Genomic DNA, 16,162 nt, shown 5'->3' with positions numbered 1-16,162 from the left:
CAAGCTTTCAAGTTTCAAAAAGAACACTAAGGACTATACAAGTAGTTCATATGACGTGTGTGTTATTAATTAGTTTCCTTTTATTGTAATTGAATGGAAAGAGTGGAAAGTAAATGATTAAAAAATTTCTCTTTTTATGTTTCACAGAAAAAGAAAGTCAAACAGGCTTGGAATTCTATGAGGGTGAGTAAATAATCAAAAAATAGTGAACAATCCCTTTAAATGACATTTGGGGCTTGTATAAGCCACAATTTCAGTTCTACATTTGCTATTTGTTTTTGCAAACTTTATACTTTTTAAGAAAATTAAACTTGTCATTTTGCATACTGGCATGCAATTGGTCTGTCTTGCATTGATTTGCATACTGCATTTTGACTGGTGTCTTCCATGCATATATTTAAAGGTCCCATGGCATGGCATTTTTCTATTATTTTATAATGTTTCCTGAGGTGTACTTATATTGTTAGTATGATTTTTACATCATAAAATGTCATAATTTCGAAATAAAAGGCATTTTTTCTAGACTGATGTTTGCCCTGTGGCTGAATGCCCTGTTTCAAGAGGCTTGTCTGCTGTGAGACTTCAGTAAAAACGCCCACTGTTGTGATTGGCTGACATCTTTGCATTTGAATGAGTATCAGATCTTGTAGCGGAGGGGGCGTGGTTTAACGAGATCTACCAGGCACGAGCAGGCACGAGCCTGCCAGAGAGACGGATGGACCGGAGTTCACTTCTCAGCATGTCTCAGCAGGGGCGCCGCTAGCAATTTTGGGCCTTATGAAAGAATTTGATGTTGGGCCCTCTACCACACCAATCTAGCTATCCAAGATCATCTCAGGGGGCCCCAAAAGTGTGTGGGCCCTTAGAATCGTCCTAACTTTCCCCCCCTTAGCTGCGCCCCTGTGTCTCAGTTCAGTGAACTGTTGTCGTTAGTAGCATATACTTCAGGTTATTAGTTTATTTCTAGTCGGAGGGACTGTCACTCATGTCAGAAAGTAAGTAACTCTAGTAAATTATGGATCAGCGCTGACTGGAGACACGAACCGTTTAGAACGATTCAGTCCGATTTGGTGAACTGGTTCGGTTCACTAAAAAGAACCAGTTCAAAAGAATGATTCGTTCGCGAACCGGACATCAATGGACCAGAGACGGAGCGATTGCTAACAAAGTTATTTATAGTAACTACTGATTTGTGAGAGCACTGTCAACACAAGTTATTTGTTTGTATCTGAGAATTCTGAATAAACACGAGTCCCAGTCATGCCGAGCGTCATCCTCCTTATTCTACCAACTTTGTAACACATGCAATGTTTCATTACAGCTGTCGAGATGGAGTTACGAGTAAGTGTTGATTATAGCATTATTTTTAGATATTTTCCTATCATATGAAAAGCGTCAGTGACACGCATTGAGTACACAACGCAAAAAAAGACACAACAGGGCAGTAATCGAATGTAATCCAGTTTATTGTGGGGCTAGGCTGCCTAGCCCGGATACGCTCACGCTTACCCCCCTTCTGCTTAATCTCGTGCCGCGTTTGGTGCCTCCGCTGTGGGCCAGATGCAGTACTGGGGGTCGGGGATGTTGATGGCCGACCGGTCAGTGCAGTCCGAGCTTCAGCGTGCGTGAGGTTTATCTCTAAAGATGTAACTCTGCCGATGTTGAGCAGAAACTCACGACTCTATGCACATTTAAGAACAGATAGACGCGACGAGGACGTACAAAAACATGGACTCGCAAGATAGAAAACACGAAAACACCGTGCTGTCGGGAGAGAGAGAAGCCGCAGCGTGTGCACGAATAATAAAGTTCTGTGTGAACTTGAATAATTAGCTACACATCAGAAATTACTAATCACAGATCAGAAGGAACTGAAAAAAGACTTCTGTTTTCATGTGTACATCCAAACACTGAGAAACTGCCAGCATTCACTCGTTCACAAGCCATCATCTCTCGAGGACAAATATGGCGCTTGCATGGGCGTGCCAGATTCTCTGGGCGGAGGAAAGGGAGGTAACCGTTCCTGTTATGACTTCATAACAGGAAAATTCCAGATCAGCTCGTCTGGGCTGTCATTTTCTCAAAGGCAGGGAGAGACACCCAGAACTCGGTTTACAACGATCAAAATTTCTAGCCACTTGGGGACAATATTCAGGCTAGGGGAGCTCATATTAATGTTGAAAAACCTCATAAAATGAAAATTTCATGCCATGGGACCTTTAACCATTTATACTCGCCATTATCCTGCCTTCACATGCTATTGAAAATGTCCTACCTCCGACTTCTGAATTCGTAATTTTGAGCTCATTACAATCAAGTGCTTTGATGGCAGAAAGAATAGGGATCATGGAGGAGACCAGGTTTATTCTTGCCTATTTCTTGGGGCCCGCCCATCTGGGAAACTTGGGTATCAAAATTGAGTTTCCCAGTACTAAATACAACTTCAAAGGGTGTTCATGTCCAATTTCCGACTAGGAAACTCATAATTACGATAATTCTGATAGCATGTGAAGGCGTCATTACAGTGCAGTTATTTGTTGATTCACTAGCCATGTTTCCATCCAAAGTTGTGAATTACTCTCAGCAAAATTGAAATATCACCAAAAACATTTGCAAATAAAGCACAATTTCCATCCCATGTGTTCAAGAGAGCAAAATAGTCACTTCCTGGGAAACAAGCACAACATATCTGTAATAAAAATGGACGTTGCTGCAATCAGGGAAGCCACTGTGTCTTTTTTTCCCCTACATCATAAATTACGAAACGCTGTCATGTTATCTTGCGTTCGGATGCGTGGTGTTTGGGAATGCAATCGTGTGAGATGCTTCTGGGAGGGAATTAAATCATTGGGATCACAGAATCATTTTGATGACAGACTTTGGCTCAGGCATTTCAGAATGATCAATCCAATATTTGAGATGCTGTATAATGAAATTGGACAATGAAATCACATCCACTTTTGAGGTAAAGTTTTTTGTTGCGCATCGTGGGATTTATCCTGTAAATGTCTTTCCTTCGTAGTTTATGTCTTCTTATCCGCCTCAATTAGTTTTTTTATGCACATTTTTAAAATGTATGCACATTTCCAATTTCCATCCAGTGTTTTTTATGTGATATCCAACAATGTGCATAAAAATAGGCGAGTGGAAACAGCTACTGTGAGACTTTTGTACAGCTCAAAAGCGAGATATCATGATGGTAAGATGCTTCTAATGCAGCACTGCATCAGAATAAAAGACTAAAACCTAAACTTACTAAGATTCTTTCTGGCAAGCACTGGTATTTCCTTCAGAAAATTCAAAACTAGACTTATTTGTGGAATGATTCACCTCTTGGAGAGCTGATTCCTTTTTTCGGCATGACAGGTTGAGATGTTTTTCCAGGGTGGAATAGTACTTTTCCGTCTCCTTGTCAAATTTCTTCTTCCCCTCCTATGAAAAACAAATGGTTACTGGCATAATAGATTTTTAGTGTATAAAGTCAGTTCTATGTGTCATAACAGAGTAACCACAGGTGTAAAGACTCACATTAATTAAGAACATGTTACACTAACATTTGACAGCTAGAAAGTGTCAGAATACTTTTGTCTTTATTTTGTACAATATATATATATTGTTTTATCATTTAAAACCTAACAAACAAACATTTTGTGAAAAGTTCTTTAAAAAAGATTGTTTGTGATGTGCCTGTCAGGCCAATAGGTGGCACTCTAATGCTTTATCACACAGATCTCATTCTCGTCTCCTACTGATAGATGAAGGTGCTGCTATAGAAACAGTTTAGCCCATAATTGATATATTGCATATAAATAAAAATAGTATCACTCTGTAATGAAAAAACACAAACCAAGCTTAAAGATGATGCTTAATCATACATAGTTACAAGATAATAAGATTCATCTCTTTCTGTTTTCAGCAGACACAGAAGAGCAAATCACACACTATTCTTTCCATCTCATTTTAAAAATATCCCCTTTACTGCCATTTGAATGCAACTCTGGAAAACAGTGCATGCAGACAGACTTAAAAAAAGCATGCAAACCGATTGCCTTAAAAAAACAAATAAAGTGAAATAGGAACAGTATGTTGTGCTAACACATGCTTACTTAGTATAGTTCACTTACACAAGAGAGTACTTGATCTTTTACTTTAGATTTACTCTGGACTTAGTATAGCTACCATAGTTGTTACCATTGTTGTGTTTTGCATGCTGAATGTTGGAGTCTGTGTGTGACTCAAGCATGATCCACTGCAAGATATTGTCACAAATATAGATGGATTATATCAATCCAGTTAAAAGTTTCACAAGGTGTTTATGGCGTAAGTTAAGTATTAGCAATACAATTTTAAATGATCATTATACGACATAAAGGGAAATATTACATAGGTTTTATTATGTTTCATTACTAATTTCTGACTAAATCATTAACTATAGTTAATTATTCAGTCAGAAGCTATAGGTCAACTTTTAAAAGCAACCTATTTATTACTTCTCTTGCTTTGAAAACAAATAACTGTGATTTCTTGTTGCATTACTGCATCAATAGAAAGAGAGTTATAATAATATGAATGTTCCAGGTGCCCAACCAATGGGAACACTAATCCCCATAATGGAGAGTTGTTTTTTTGCTTGAGAAAATGGCACTCAAACCAATCAATTATTCTTAACTTGGGTTTTCTGAGTAAACAAGGAATGGTGTGTGAATAATACAGATTACTAGATTTTTACAATTCAGTTAAGACATTAAGTAAAGTTAACTAAAAAGTGTTAGTTAGAATCTGCTGTATTTTTCAGTCAATGCTGACTCATTAATGACACAGGTAGTATTGTACCCTCTGATATACAGGTTCAATTGAATTGCACACAAGAGCTGTTCGCTCAAGCATACGAGCAGCAGATTTAAAAATCAAACATATATGTTCTAAAACTTCAGCTAAAATAATCAAATTAGAGCAGCACAAACTTACAAAGTGGGCTCAAAGTCAAGGGTATTAAAAGTCAAGATTTGAAAAGTTACTTTGTCATAAAACACTCATTTTTGAAAGGACACCCATGCAATTATGCTGTGTTGGAAGCACAATGGTGTAGTTATGATGGCTGTGTCCGAAAGCTAAAAAATGCTGCCTCCGTAGACACCATACAGAGGTAGGAAGGCAAGGCACGTCCGAATCCAATGATAGTGTGACATTTTGTCTACTGAGATACTTTCATCTGATCGATTTTTGAAGGCTGCATAGATGTATTATGCTGACTATAATATCCCACAATCCTATATTTGTTCAATTATGTTCGATTTCTGAGCTTAAAAAATAAAAACGGCATCTGAAAGTTGTGGTTGGTGGTCAGTTTGTGTTTAAGTGTGTGCTCACACTTGGAGTTCGGTTCTCTTGGTTCTAAAAAGAAAATGATACATTTAGTCCTGGTTCACTTAGCATTCACACTGTCATTTTTAACACTGAACTAAAATATACAAAACAAAAAACCTTTTATGAAATATTTTGCGACAGAACTTACCAAGCATCCAAAATAATGCTGTCTAAATGTGCGTACATATGATGGTATTTTTACCAGCTGAGAACTCACAAAAAGCTCACCAAGATCTGCTGCAAGAAAATGTGGTTCTGATGCCTGTACTGAACTGTAATGGACAACATCACGACTATGATGAGAAAAAATACTTGAACATTCGGTCCTTTTTAGGGTCGCATCTTGCGACATCACATGCTGTTTTTTGCTTGTTCTCGGTCCGCTTGTTTGGTGTGCACCAGGGTTCGGATGGCAGAGTTCACACTCAGGGTGTGTTCACACTCAGGGTGTGTTCACACTTTCCATGTTTGGTTCAATTAAAATGAACCCTGATGTGATTGCTCTGCTAGTGCGGCTCATTTGAACATGTGTAAACGCTGACATCTGAACCCTGGTGCGGACCAAACAAGCGGACCGAGACCGCTGAAAAGATGGAAACCAAAATCTGCAAATGAAATCTGGTGCGGTTCGAATGAAATATGAACGCAACATGGACCAAACACATGTAAATGAACCAAAGACAGGAAGATGAGACCCTAAAAAGGGCAGAATGCTCACGCATACCTGTATTTTCTTGTCATAATCATGATGTTGAGCACCACAGTTTGGTACAGGCATCAGAACTGCACCTCCTTGCAGCAGATCATCGTTTGTGTGTGTGACGGAGGGATTCCTGCCGCTCATTTGACTCCTTCACACATGATAAGCTCTTCACGAGTTCTCAGCTGGTCAAAATACCATCATATGTAGGCTATGCACATTTAACGAGTGCCTTGGACCCAATTTATATTAGGTGGCCTTAACTACTATGTATTAACATTTGAATTAATCATTTGATACAATGCACTGATTGTGTAGATACATGTTTTTACATTGTACTTACATTTTGAAAAATACCGCCATGTAATTACATCTGTAATTAAGTTCTGTAGTTACATTTATAATTACACTGTTGACACTTCCCTTACACCTAACCCTACCCTTAAACTTACCCATACACCACAACTTTCCCTAACTTTACCCGTATCCCACCTCAATATCAGCAAAAGTGTTTTGCAATACAATACGAACACAATAAGTACATTGTACTTCATTTTTGATGTAAGTACATAGTAGTTAAAGCCACCTCATATAAAATGGGACCAGTGCATTTAGCCCGATCAAAATATGCAATAGGTCATAAAAGCCGACCAATCAGGTTGTGAATGTATGCCTATGCCTTTAGGTTCGGTGATAAAAATGCCAATTTGCACAACAAGCGAACCAGGAATAAATGCTTTTTTTTTTGGTCCGGACCAAACGAACCAAGTAAACCAAACTACAAGTGTCAACACACCCTTAATTAAATGAACAGCACTATCAGAGCAATCACACCAGAGTTAGTTTTAATCAAACCAAACCTGCCAAGTGTGAACACACCCTAAATGTATGTTTTTGACATTTCTGATAGGAAATTAGCAATTAAACAACATTCTCTTTGAATGTTTTTAAGATTTCTCACATATCAACAAAGCTCTCTATCTTGTAGTAGATCAATAAACCATTATGCTGCTGTTAAATCTGTCTGTGAATTTTTTTGTGAGGTACCATCATGTGCAAATGCGGCCTGCAAAGTCATTGCCTGATAAAGCAGTGAGGCAACAAGTAAGCTTTAAGACGTAGTCCTTGGGTGCTTCTCAATACTCAAATTGATGCTTCCTCGTTTCCTCACTCCTACGTCTTCCAGCCGGTAGCCTGGAAACCGATCGAACTCAGCCATCTTGAAGGACATCTCAATTCTCTAATTGCAGCACAAGGAGGCGGGGAGCGAGTTAGCTTCCTGAGGAGTCATGAGCGAGGATACACAGGTGTATCCTTCCCTCGTATCCTAAGGGGGTGGAGCTAAGATGCGAGGAAAAGAAACGAGGATGTGCAAATAAGAAATGAGAAGCACCCCTTCGGTGGTCAAAGAATTTCATTTTGCCTCACTAACCATACAACTGTGGCCTTGGACTTTACACTAACATCTGTTGGCATGGAGGAACCTTCACATAATGAGTAGTGAGTAGTATTTAGCTGGTCATGTGATCTAAACATGGCAGCCACCATGAGGAGGTGACCCACCTCATGTTTATTAAAACTGCTGGGGGTTTTTTTCCCCGTGGAAAACTTTATCTAGTGCACATTTTATAGGCTAGCTTTAGAAGAAATCAAAGAGGTGGAAGAGTAAAGAAATGTGAATGATGATGAGGAGAATTCTCAATTTAAAATTTGGATATTTATCAGCTCCTTCCATTCCCTGTCACAAATCCCAAAATAACTAACTTCACAAAAGGAGATGAATTTCCACAGGAGAATCCACAACACGGAACCCTCCAAAGGCCCTGACTCCATTCAGTCTGTTTTCACACCTGAGTTGTCTGCCTGAGGCCTTTCATGCAGTGATGCAATGCGTGGACTCTACAGTTATCTCAATATTCAAAGGTCATATGCAAATTTTAAAGTGCTCTATTTCTTTGCAGCAACTCAAGTGCTGTTCTGAGTGGGAGCATGGGAGATGACAGAGGGTTTGTTTGGACCACTGTCAAAAGAAGCAAGCTGGTTTGTTTGAGCCATACGCATGAGCTTCATTCATGTGATCCCAATAATTTTCTAACACCTCACTACTATTTCTATAAACAAAAATGTGCAAAAAGGTCCCAAAATGCAAGCAGAAGTACTATATTTTTATATTTTCTTAAGAAAACATACAGAAAAATTTGCATACTGAGATGGTATACATACTGCACACGGTGTTCCCCAGGGTTCTGTTCTTGGGCCTTTACTCTTCATCATCTACATACTTTCGTCTAAACACAGCCCTGATGTCTAGGCTAAAACAAGGCAAAATTTGAGCTGTCAGTGAAAATTGTATAGATGTCTAGCCAAAGAAATGAAACCAAACACCTTGTAATCACTTTGCTTAATGACGGAATCATAGACTGTAAAAAAATATTAACACTACGTAGTGTCCGTGGCGTCACCCATAGGATTCTGAAGAGCAGTTTTGAAGCGTAAAGTAGGGTCAAGCTGGCGGTTGCCATCTTGGCAGCGTGTCACTCCTGGATAACAGAAAATGGGCAAAAAGGCAGGACGTGGGTGGAGCTGAGGTGACGTGATGACTAACAGACAGCAGACAAAAGGCTATCCACCTATCACTCAAAGTGGCCACGCCCTTAATTATGCAGAACTTTAAGGCTTTATATAATGTAAACTAACAAGTTTTCACCCCCCTTACAGTTGTCATGATGGGCAAAATTAGATATATAGACCAAAACCACAATTTGTACCAGGCATGTTTTTTTTCTGCTGTAAAGATGGGCATTTTAACATGGGGTGCAATGAGATTCTGCTCCCTTTTGGAGCCTGTCCCTAGTGGCCAGTCGATGAATTGCAGTTTAAGTCACTTCCGTATTGGCTTCAAAAGAAACTGGGGGAGGTTGCTGCTTGGACGGAATATCATACATCTCTCAAGTTATTTTGGCAAAAACTACATGCAACTAAATTTGAAGGGGGTTACTCATAGCCGGACTATTTCGGGTCTCTAGTTAACCTAGTCCTAGATGGTGAACTGACGGCTATTGCTTGCTGGGTATCGGCTTGTATTGATGACATAAATGCATGGATGACCAGTAATTTTCTCACCCACTCACTACTGATAAAACAAATTACATCTTGATTCTGTGTTGACAATGTTAATATCACTGGAAACCTAGTTCGACCTTCCATCACTGTTAAAAACCTGGGAATAATCTTTGATTCTTCTCTCTCTTTCCACCTTCACATTTCCTCACTCACCAAGTTTGCCTTCTTTCATCTTTCATCGTAAGCTCGCTTGTTTACGTCCGTTTCTGAATATCATTGATGCTGAGACCCTAGATCATGTTTTCATTACTTTTCAGCTTGACTACTGTAATTTCCTTTTCTGTGGCTTACCCAACACAACAATAAATTAAGCTCCGATATAATTACAGAAAAACATAATTTAAAACTCAATTCATTGTTTAATCAGTAGCCAGTGGAGAGAGGCCAAAATTGGAGTTATATGGTCTCTCTTCTTAGTATTTGTCAGCAGTCTGGCCACAACATTTTGAACTAGTTGTAACCTTAAAAAAGGATGACTGACAAACCCCTGCATATAATGCATTATAACTTTTTCAAGATCATTCTTCGATAAAACTAACTTGATTTTTGCAATTCTCCTCAATCGAAAGAAACAATTTTTTACCACTGTGTTTATTTGACGGTCAAATTTAAGATCAGAATAAAAAACTATGCCTAGGTTAGTGGCATGACTTTTTAAACAGGATGAAAATGGCCCCAGGCTCTTTACTGGAGTAAACAATGTACTTTTCTTCCCAAAAAATACAATTTCTGTCTTTTTATCATTTAGCATTAAAACATTTTTAGTTCATCCAACATCTCACCTCCTCAAGGCAATTCATCAAATAATTTTCAGCTGCATTACTTCCTGCTTTGAAAGGCAGGTACAACTGCGTAACTATGATATGAAATGCCATATTTGTTAAATTTCTGAAAATTCTGTCATCATTTACTCACCCTCAAGTTGTAACAAACCTGTATACATTTCTTTCTTCTGCTGAACACACAGGAAGATATTTGGAAGAATGTTTGTAACAAATAGTGGTGCAACGGATCACAAAACTCATGGTTCGGATCGCACTACGGATCATGAGTCACGGATCGGATCATTTTTCAGAATAAAAGGGGGAGGAGACTTTTATTTGCTTTCCATTTATTACATGAAAACTTTTGGTGTTAACATAACCTATATGGTTTATAGGTTAACAAGGAACTTTTGGTGTTAACATAACCTATATGGTTTATAGGTTAACAAGGAACTTTTGGTGTTAACAAAAATAAATAACTTTGTTTTTCCACCTCCAAGAAAGAACAGGTGCTCTCCATTATTTCTCCTTGTTTACTAGGAGATCGTACTGGCGACTTTGTGTGTTGGTAATTTGATGGTAATGATATTACAGGCATGCAACATTGTAGTTACGTTGTCATTGAGTCATAAAATTACCAAAATATTACGTGTGGAGTACGTATCTGGAACGTTGTTGGTAATCTTGTAACGTCCAGAGATCGTACTGACAAGGTTGTGAGAAGGTAATTTTATGGTAAGGAAATTACAGACAAACGACGTTGAGACTACGCTGTCAGTTGGTAAGTCATGAAATTACCAAAAAGTCTGAATAAATTACGTAACTGTTACGTCATGTGTTAGCTGGGAGGCCGTTTTCTTTGCTTTACTCGAGGCAAAAAGCCATGTGTTGACTTTAAAACCGAGTAGACGTTACATTATATGCATCTGTGGTGGAATTACTAGATTTTCGCATTGATACATGTTTGTTTTAATGCGGATGCGCTGTCACTTTAATTCAGCGCCAGCACATCAAACAATAGACTCTGTGCGGAAACGATCGCAGCACAGCTGTACTTTATGGCCACGCGCTCCTGGAACGCACTGACGGAGTGAAGCCGCGTGCAGTGTGAAAACTGTATCCGTTAACATGGGTACGGAATACGCACTGAAAACGGAGTGTGAAACGGGCGTCAGCAGGTGCCATGCTCGATGTATGCGCCACATTCATACGGCTTTCTCGTGCCACAGTGCCTACATAATGTTACAGTTTTGTCCACACCCTTCTTCCGTCATCATTATATTTTACGGGGAAGCCAAAATGTTCCCATACACGCGATTTGAATGATGCGGGAGGCTTTTCAAGTTCTTCAGCTTCTCCGCCACTGTTGACTGATTAACATGCCCTGTTCATGTGAACACATGTGTTTCTCTGAAACTCAGCATCGAGTTTAAAGGAACGAGATCACTTAAAAAGCAATATCGGCAGAAAAACTGTATTTTAGTCTGCGATCGCTAAACAATTCAGATTAATCCACAAGTTTTAAAAAAATGCACCATAAATCCACGGGTCACGTGCGTGCCGAACCGTGGGTCGTGATCCGTACGGATCACGGATCAACTGCGATCCGTTACACCCCTAGTAACAAAGCAGATCTTGGCAGCCATTGACTACCAAAGTGGGAACAAAAATACTATGGTAGTCAATGGCTGCCGAGATCTGCTTGGTTACAAACATTCTTCCAAATATCTTCCTTTGTGTTGAATTTTCATTTTTGGGTGAACTATCCCTTTAAATATAGAGCCCAGCGACAGTAACAGCCCTAAAATAGAGACCTGAGGTACCCCAAAATTTACAGGAGCAGCAGAAGAATAATGATTCCCAATCTAAACAGCAAATGTTCATACTTCATACACAACATATACCAAGAAATCTTCCCACATTTCTCCTACGCAGAATACATTGGCTACCCATTCGCTTTTCTGATCTCATTCATACCTACAACCTAACTACAACCTACAAGCAAGTTCGCACATGCACTTAGATCTTCTGATACCGCTCTGTTGTTGTTCCCACAGCACAAACTAGCATCGTTTGGTGGAAGAGCCTTTTGTATCTCTGCCCCTTCCCTCTGGAATTCTATTCCCCAGCAAATCCGCGACCTTTCATCATCACATGATGATATCTACGCTCAGTGTATCTGTATTACCTCTTTGCCTGCTGCCGTGTTTACTTGTTATAAAATTGTAAAACAAACTTAATTTAACTGTCACCGTCCCACTAGCGGGACGCTTGGCACTCTTTTTTTAATCATCTTTTTTAGTAATCATCATAAATTAGGTATCATCAATCGAAAACGTACAAACTCAAAATTCATCCAGTGAAAACCGCTTTGAAATTGGAAGTTGTGTAACAATGGAAACGATACTCTAAATTCTTCTAGCAGGCTATTTTTGGTACAGCGTCTAAAAATCTCTTGAGAACTTACATTTTTGTGATATCAACTTAAAATTTGGAACACAATTTGGTTAGACATATGTATTTGATTTTATAGTAATTTTAGAGTAAAAATAATTTCGTAAAATATATATTTTATATAAAATAAAATAAAATGTCGTACAGTACATTTCATTTACAGTCAATTTAAACTTCCATTGCTTTTTCATACTTACATTTTTTGGTTACATTCTTGAATTACAGCCATTTAAGTTTGGATAGTGCATTTTCACGTCTTTTCTCAAAAAGGGGGGTAACAGTTAAGGAGTTAAGTTTGCAAAAAATTAACTATTATTATTACTGCATACTGAAAAAAAAACAGCATGGTAATACACTATTCTGGAAATAGTTGTAGTTATACAGTCATGCAGTGAAAGGAAACAGCCAGTGAAACTCGAACTCATGTGTATTTTCATTCCCATGGCCCCTTCATTAACCTCTGACTCTGTATAACGGCTACTGATATGACATAGCTAAAGAACAACAGTGCGCAAACAACACAATTTTAGTGACGAAATAAGCACAGTCCTGCATCCTTCACACTGTCAAATTTCTGACCATAATCAATAAATAATTTCATGACTGCATCTTTAGACGCTTCCTGTACTGTGTGCAGAAAGAGAGAAAACCTTTCCAGAGGAAACTATAGCGTCTATATCTGAAAGACTCCTATGGGATAAGAGTTAAATAATAAAACAGACACATAAATGAATAAATATATTAGATAGTGTGTTGACAGCCAATAAATTTCCCTTCGGGTTTGTTTGCTTTATATGACAGTGCAATACAATGTACTGCATCTTTGGGCTTGATGACTTTTTTGTGTGCTGAATAACGCAAAAAAAAACCTGACTGAAGGAGACACACAAATTCTCGCTCTCCTAGAAATAATACACTGAGAGACAATCAGAGACCGAGAAAAATGAGAGAATGAAACGGAAAAGCTTGAAATGTTTTAGGATTGCCCCATTACTGTTTTAAATCAATGGATCATTTAGTATAATCACACAGTAAAAGTCAAGATTGTTTGTTTATTCGGATAATAATGGCTAATTTAATAAGAATATCTGCAATAAAAAAAGACTGTAATGCTATCAACTCTACAAAAAGTCCACAAATAACTTGATTATAAGTAGGTTCATACAGTACCTGCATTCAGATAAAAAAAAAAAATCAGCAAAATTGATTTGAATATAGTCAAATGTGGTAACAAATTCGTTTACATTTATAAATAAATTGTACATACAAATTGACAATTAGACCTATTTTAAGCATTTTAATGGTGAGCAGTCACATGAGATGAAGAATCCAGTCATATCAGTGGCCTAAAAAAAGGTTTTGAAATGGGGGCGGGGGATGGGGGGCTATGTGAGGAAGTAAATTCCGCAAACAAGCAGACACTGTTGGAGCAAAGAAACAAACCACATTTACCCGTAGATCCCACGCCACAGAGTGAGGATAAACGGCAGGACCTCAAGGGCCTTCCACAAACATACAATAGCCACAGCCACAAGGAAATGCCTTAGTAGTCCAACACACAGCCGCTCCATCCACAAACACTGGAGAGAGATTGCGGCACACTGGCTCCGCACTAGCAGGAAACAATGTAATATGTTGGGAATGTACAGTTTATTGATTTGTGCGGTAAAGGACACGATAAAATAGACAAAAAGTAACGAACAATGGGTCTCAATCATTAATAATTACGTGGATTATTTCACATTTGTACGTACAGGAGAGCTTCTCACGAAAAATCACAGCCTGATTCACAACATGTGCGTACACATTAGTTTGTTCTTAATCTCGTTCTAACGTTAGTGAATTTGGAGCATTCTAAATGAGCATGAGGTTAGTCATTTGCATAAAACACTCCCAAACCATCTCCATTCAAGGGCTTTCCTCACAACCTTTCCTTTACAGCCTTTCGTCAAACATTTGCCGCTCTCTGCAGACGTGCTCTCACAAGATCGTGCCAAGTGTTTCATTCTCAAAACCAGTACAAACAACTTTTATACAGACCGAAATTACAAAACTCTCAATAGCCAACTGTATATGCGAATCTGTGTTTTCAAAACCTTGCAGCTGAAGCTATAATGCAGCTCTTCTTCCTCTTTCACTGTATATGATGAAATACAGTATATTTATCATTATTTATCAATTTCATAATATAATATAATAGACCCACATAGTAATATATTATTATATATTATATATATTATCATTAATTAACTATAATATATGCTCACAGTGAAAGTGTTTTTTACGTATGTGTGGTTTCAGTTGTTACAAATTTTTATTGTAAATTTAGAATACATTTTAGTACGAACGTTTTTGGTGAATTATTTGTTCGTAAAAACGCTTGTACGCAGATTTCACGCACAAATTTGCGCATGGTTAGTGAATGAGACCCAGTGTTTCAGCCTAAAATCCAATACAACTGGAATGAATAAAAGCTTCTTTAAATGTAATAATAAAACAATGACAGTATAAAACACATTTACTAATGAATTTTCTTAACCCTTAAATGCATGAATGTTTCGCCAATCATTATTACATATTTGGGTCTTTAGCGACCCGTACCTATATCTAACATGGATGGATCTCTACCTGATGTGATAATATAAAACTCTCCTGATATTAGAGTATTAATTACAGAAGAAATATTTTGTTACCTTTTGGAGCTTGGAAGGGTTCAGTTTCAGATGTTTTATACCATCATCACTGTCATCATCAGAGCTCCTTTCCCAGTACATTCAGCATCTATTATTAAGACTTATTAGACTTATTATTCGCCATCTCAAATATATTCTCAAAACTATTATTTTCAACATCTTCAAAATCAATATTTTGATCGCTGACAGCTTCTTTGCTAGATCCACCCATCATGTGACATTGACACTAATATTTGATTGCGTTCAGTACTTGCTCTGCAGTAAATCGCTGAGCCATTTCAAATGTTTCTGATGATACTTCCTATTCTTTTGTTTTTTGCGTCACTTCATCAAACGTCACTTCATCATTGTGTATCGACATTGCCACCTTGTGGAATAAAGGTGAACTGCACTTATTCAGCATTCATTCATTCAAATGAATGTGAAAACAGGCATTCTTCTATAAGTGTATTATTATTTTCTTGTTATATTGTTTATAATGAATTGTTTGAGGAATACTAAGTTTGATGGCTAACTTTAAAAAAAAAATATGAGGAGGAGGGTAGTGAATGAAGTCCCGGGTCACTAAAGACCTGAGGCATGTGTTTAAGGGTTAATCCATATGCTATAATCCATACTGAGGCTAAAAAATGCTCATTGACACACAATGGCCACAGACACATTTGATAAAAATTAAGGGTGCTTTCACACTTGGTTTGATTGCTTTGTTCGAATCTGAGGCCCTGTTTACACCTAGTATTAAGATGCATTTTTTTGATCGGATCACAAGTGGGCGGCACTAAATACAGGTCTAAAACGTTTTGAATTTGTCCACTTTTGACCACTTCCAGAGGTAGTCGAAAACGCATTTGACTGGATTGCTTTCGTAGTGTAGACGCTAATGTGGTTGAATGTGTTCGAACAGCCGCAAAAAAATCCTCCTACTGACCTAATGCGTAAACATTATGGGAAGCGTGCTTGCCAGACGTGATTTAAAATTTGTCGGCTAAAGACCCAAGTTTGGTTTGAAGACGAAAAACGTACAGTACCAAGGACATTGTTCTCTCACCATTCCTGATTTA

The 16,162-nt window shown here is 38.1% G+C and overlaps 1 protein-coding gene across 10 annotated transcripts in view; it reads right to left on the bottom strand.

Annotated features, from left to right (window-relative positions):
- Positions 1-16,162, bottom strand: part of arhgap42b (Rho GTPase activating protein 42b) — a 225,038-nt gene that overhangs the window by 55,052 nt on the left and 153,824 nt on the right. For all 10 annotated transcript variants that reach the window (XM_079826055.1, XM_079826058.1, XM_079826056.1 and 7 more), the window contains exon 5: positions 3,331-3,432. In XM_079826055.1, the coding sequence (XP_079682181.1) occupies positions 3,331-3,432 (102 nt within the window). The remainder of the gene's footprint in view (positions 1-3,330; positions 3,433-16,162) is intronic.

The sequence above is a fragment of the Gobio gobio genome, assembly GCF_949357685.1.
Source record: "Gobio gobio genome assembly, chromosome: 9".
Classification (NCBI taxonomy): Eukaryota; Metazoa; Chordata; class Actinopteri; order Cypriniformes; family Gobionidae; genus Gobio; species Gobio gobio.
This window is presented reverse-complemented; position numbering and strand designations above follow the sequence as displayed.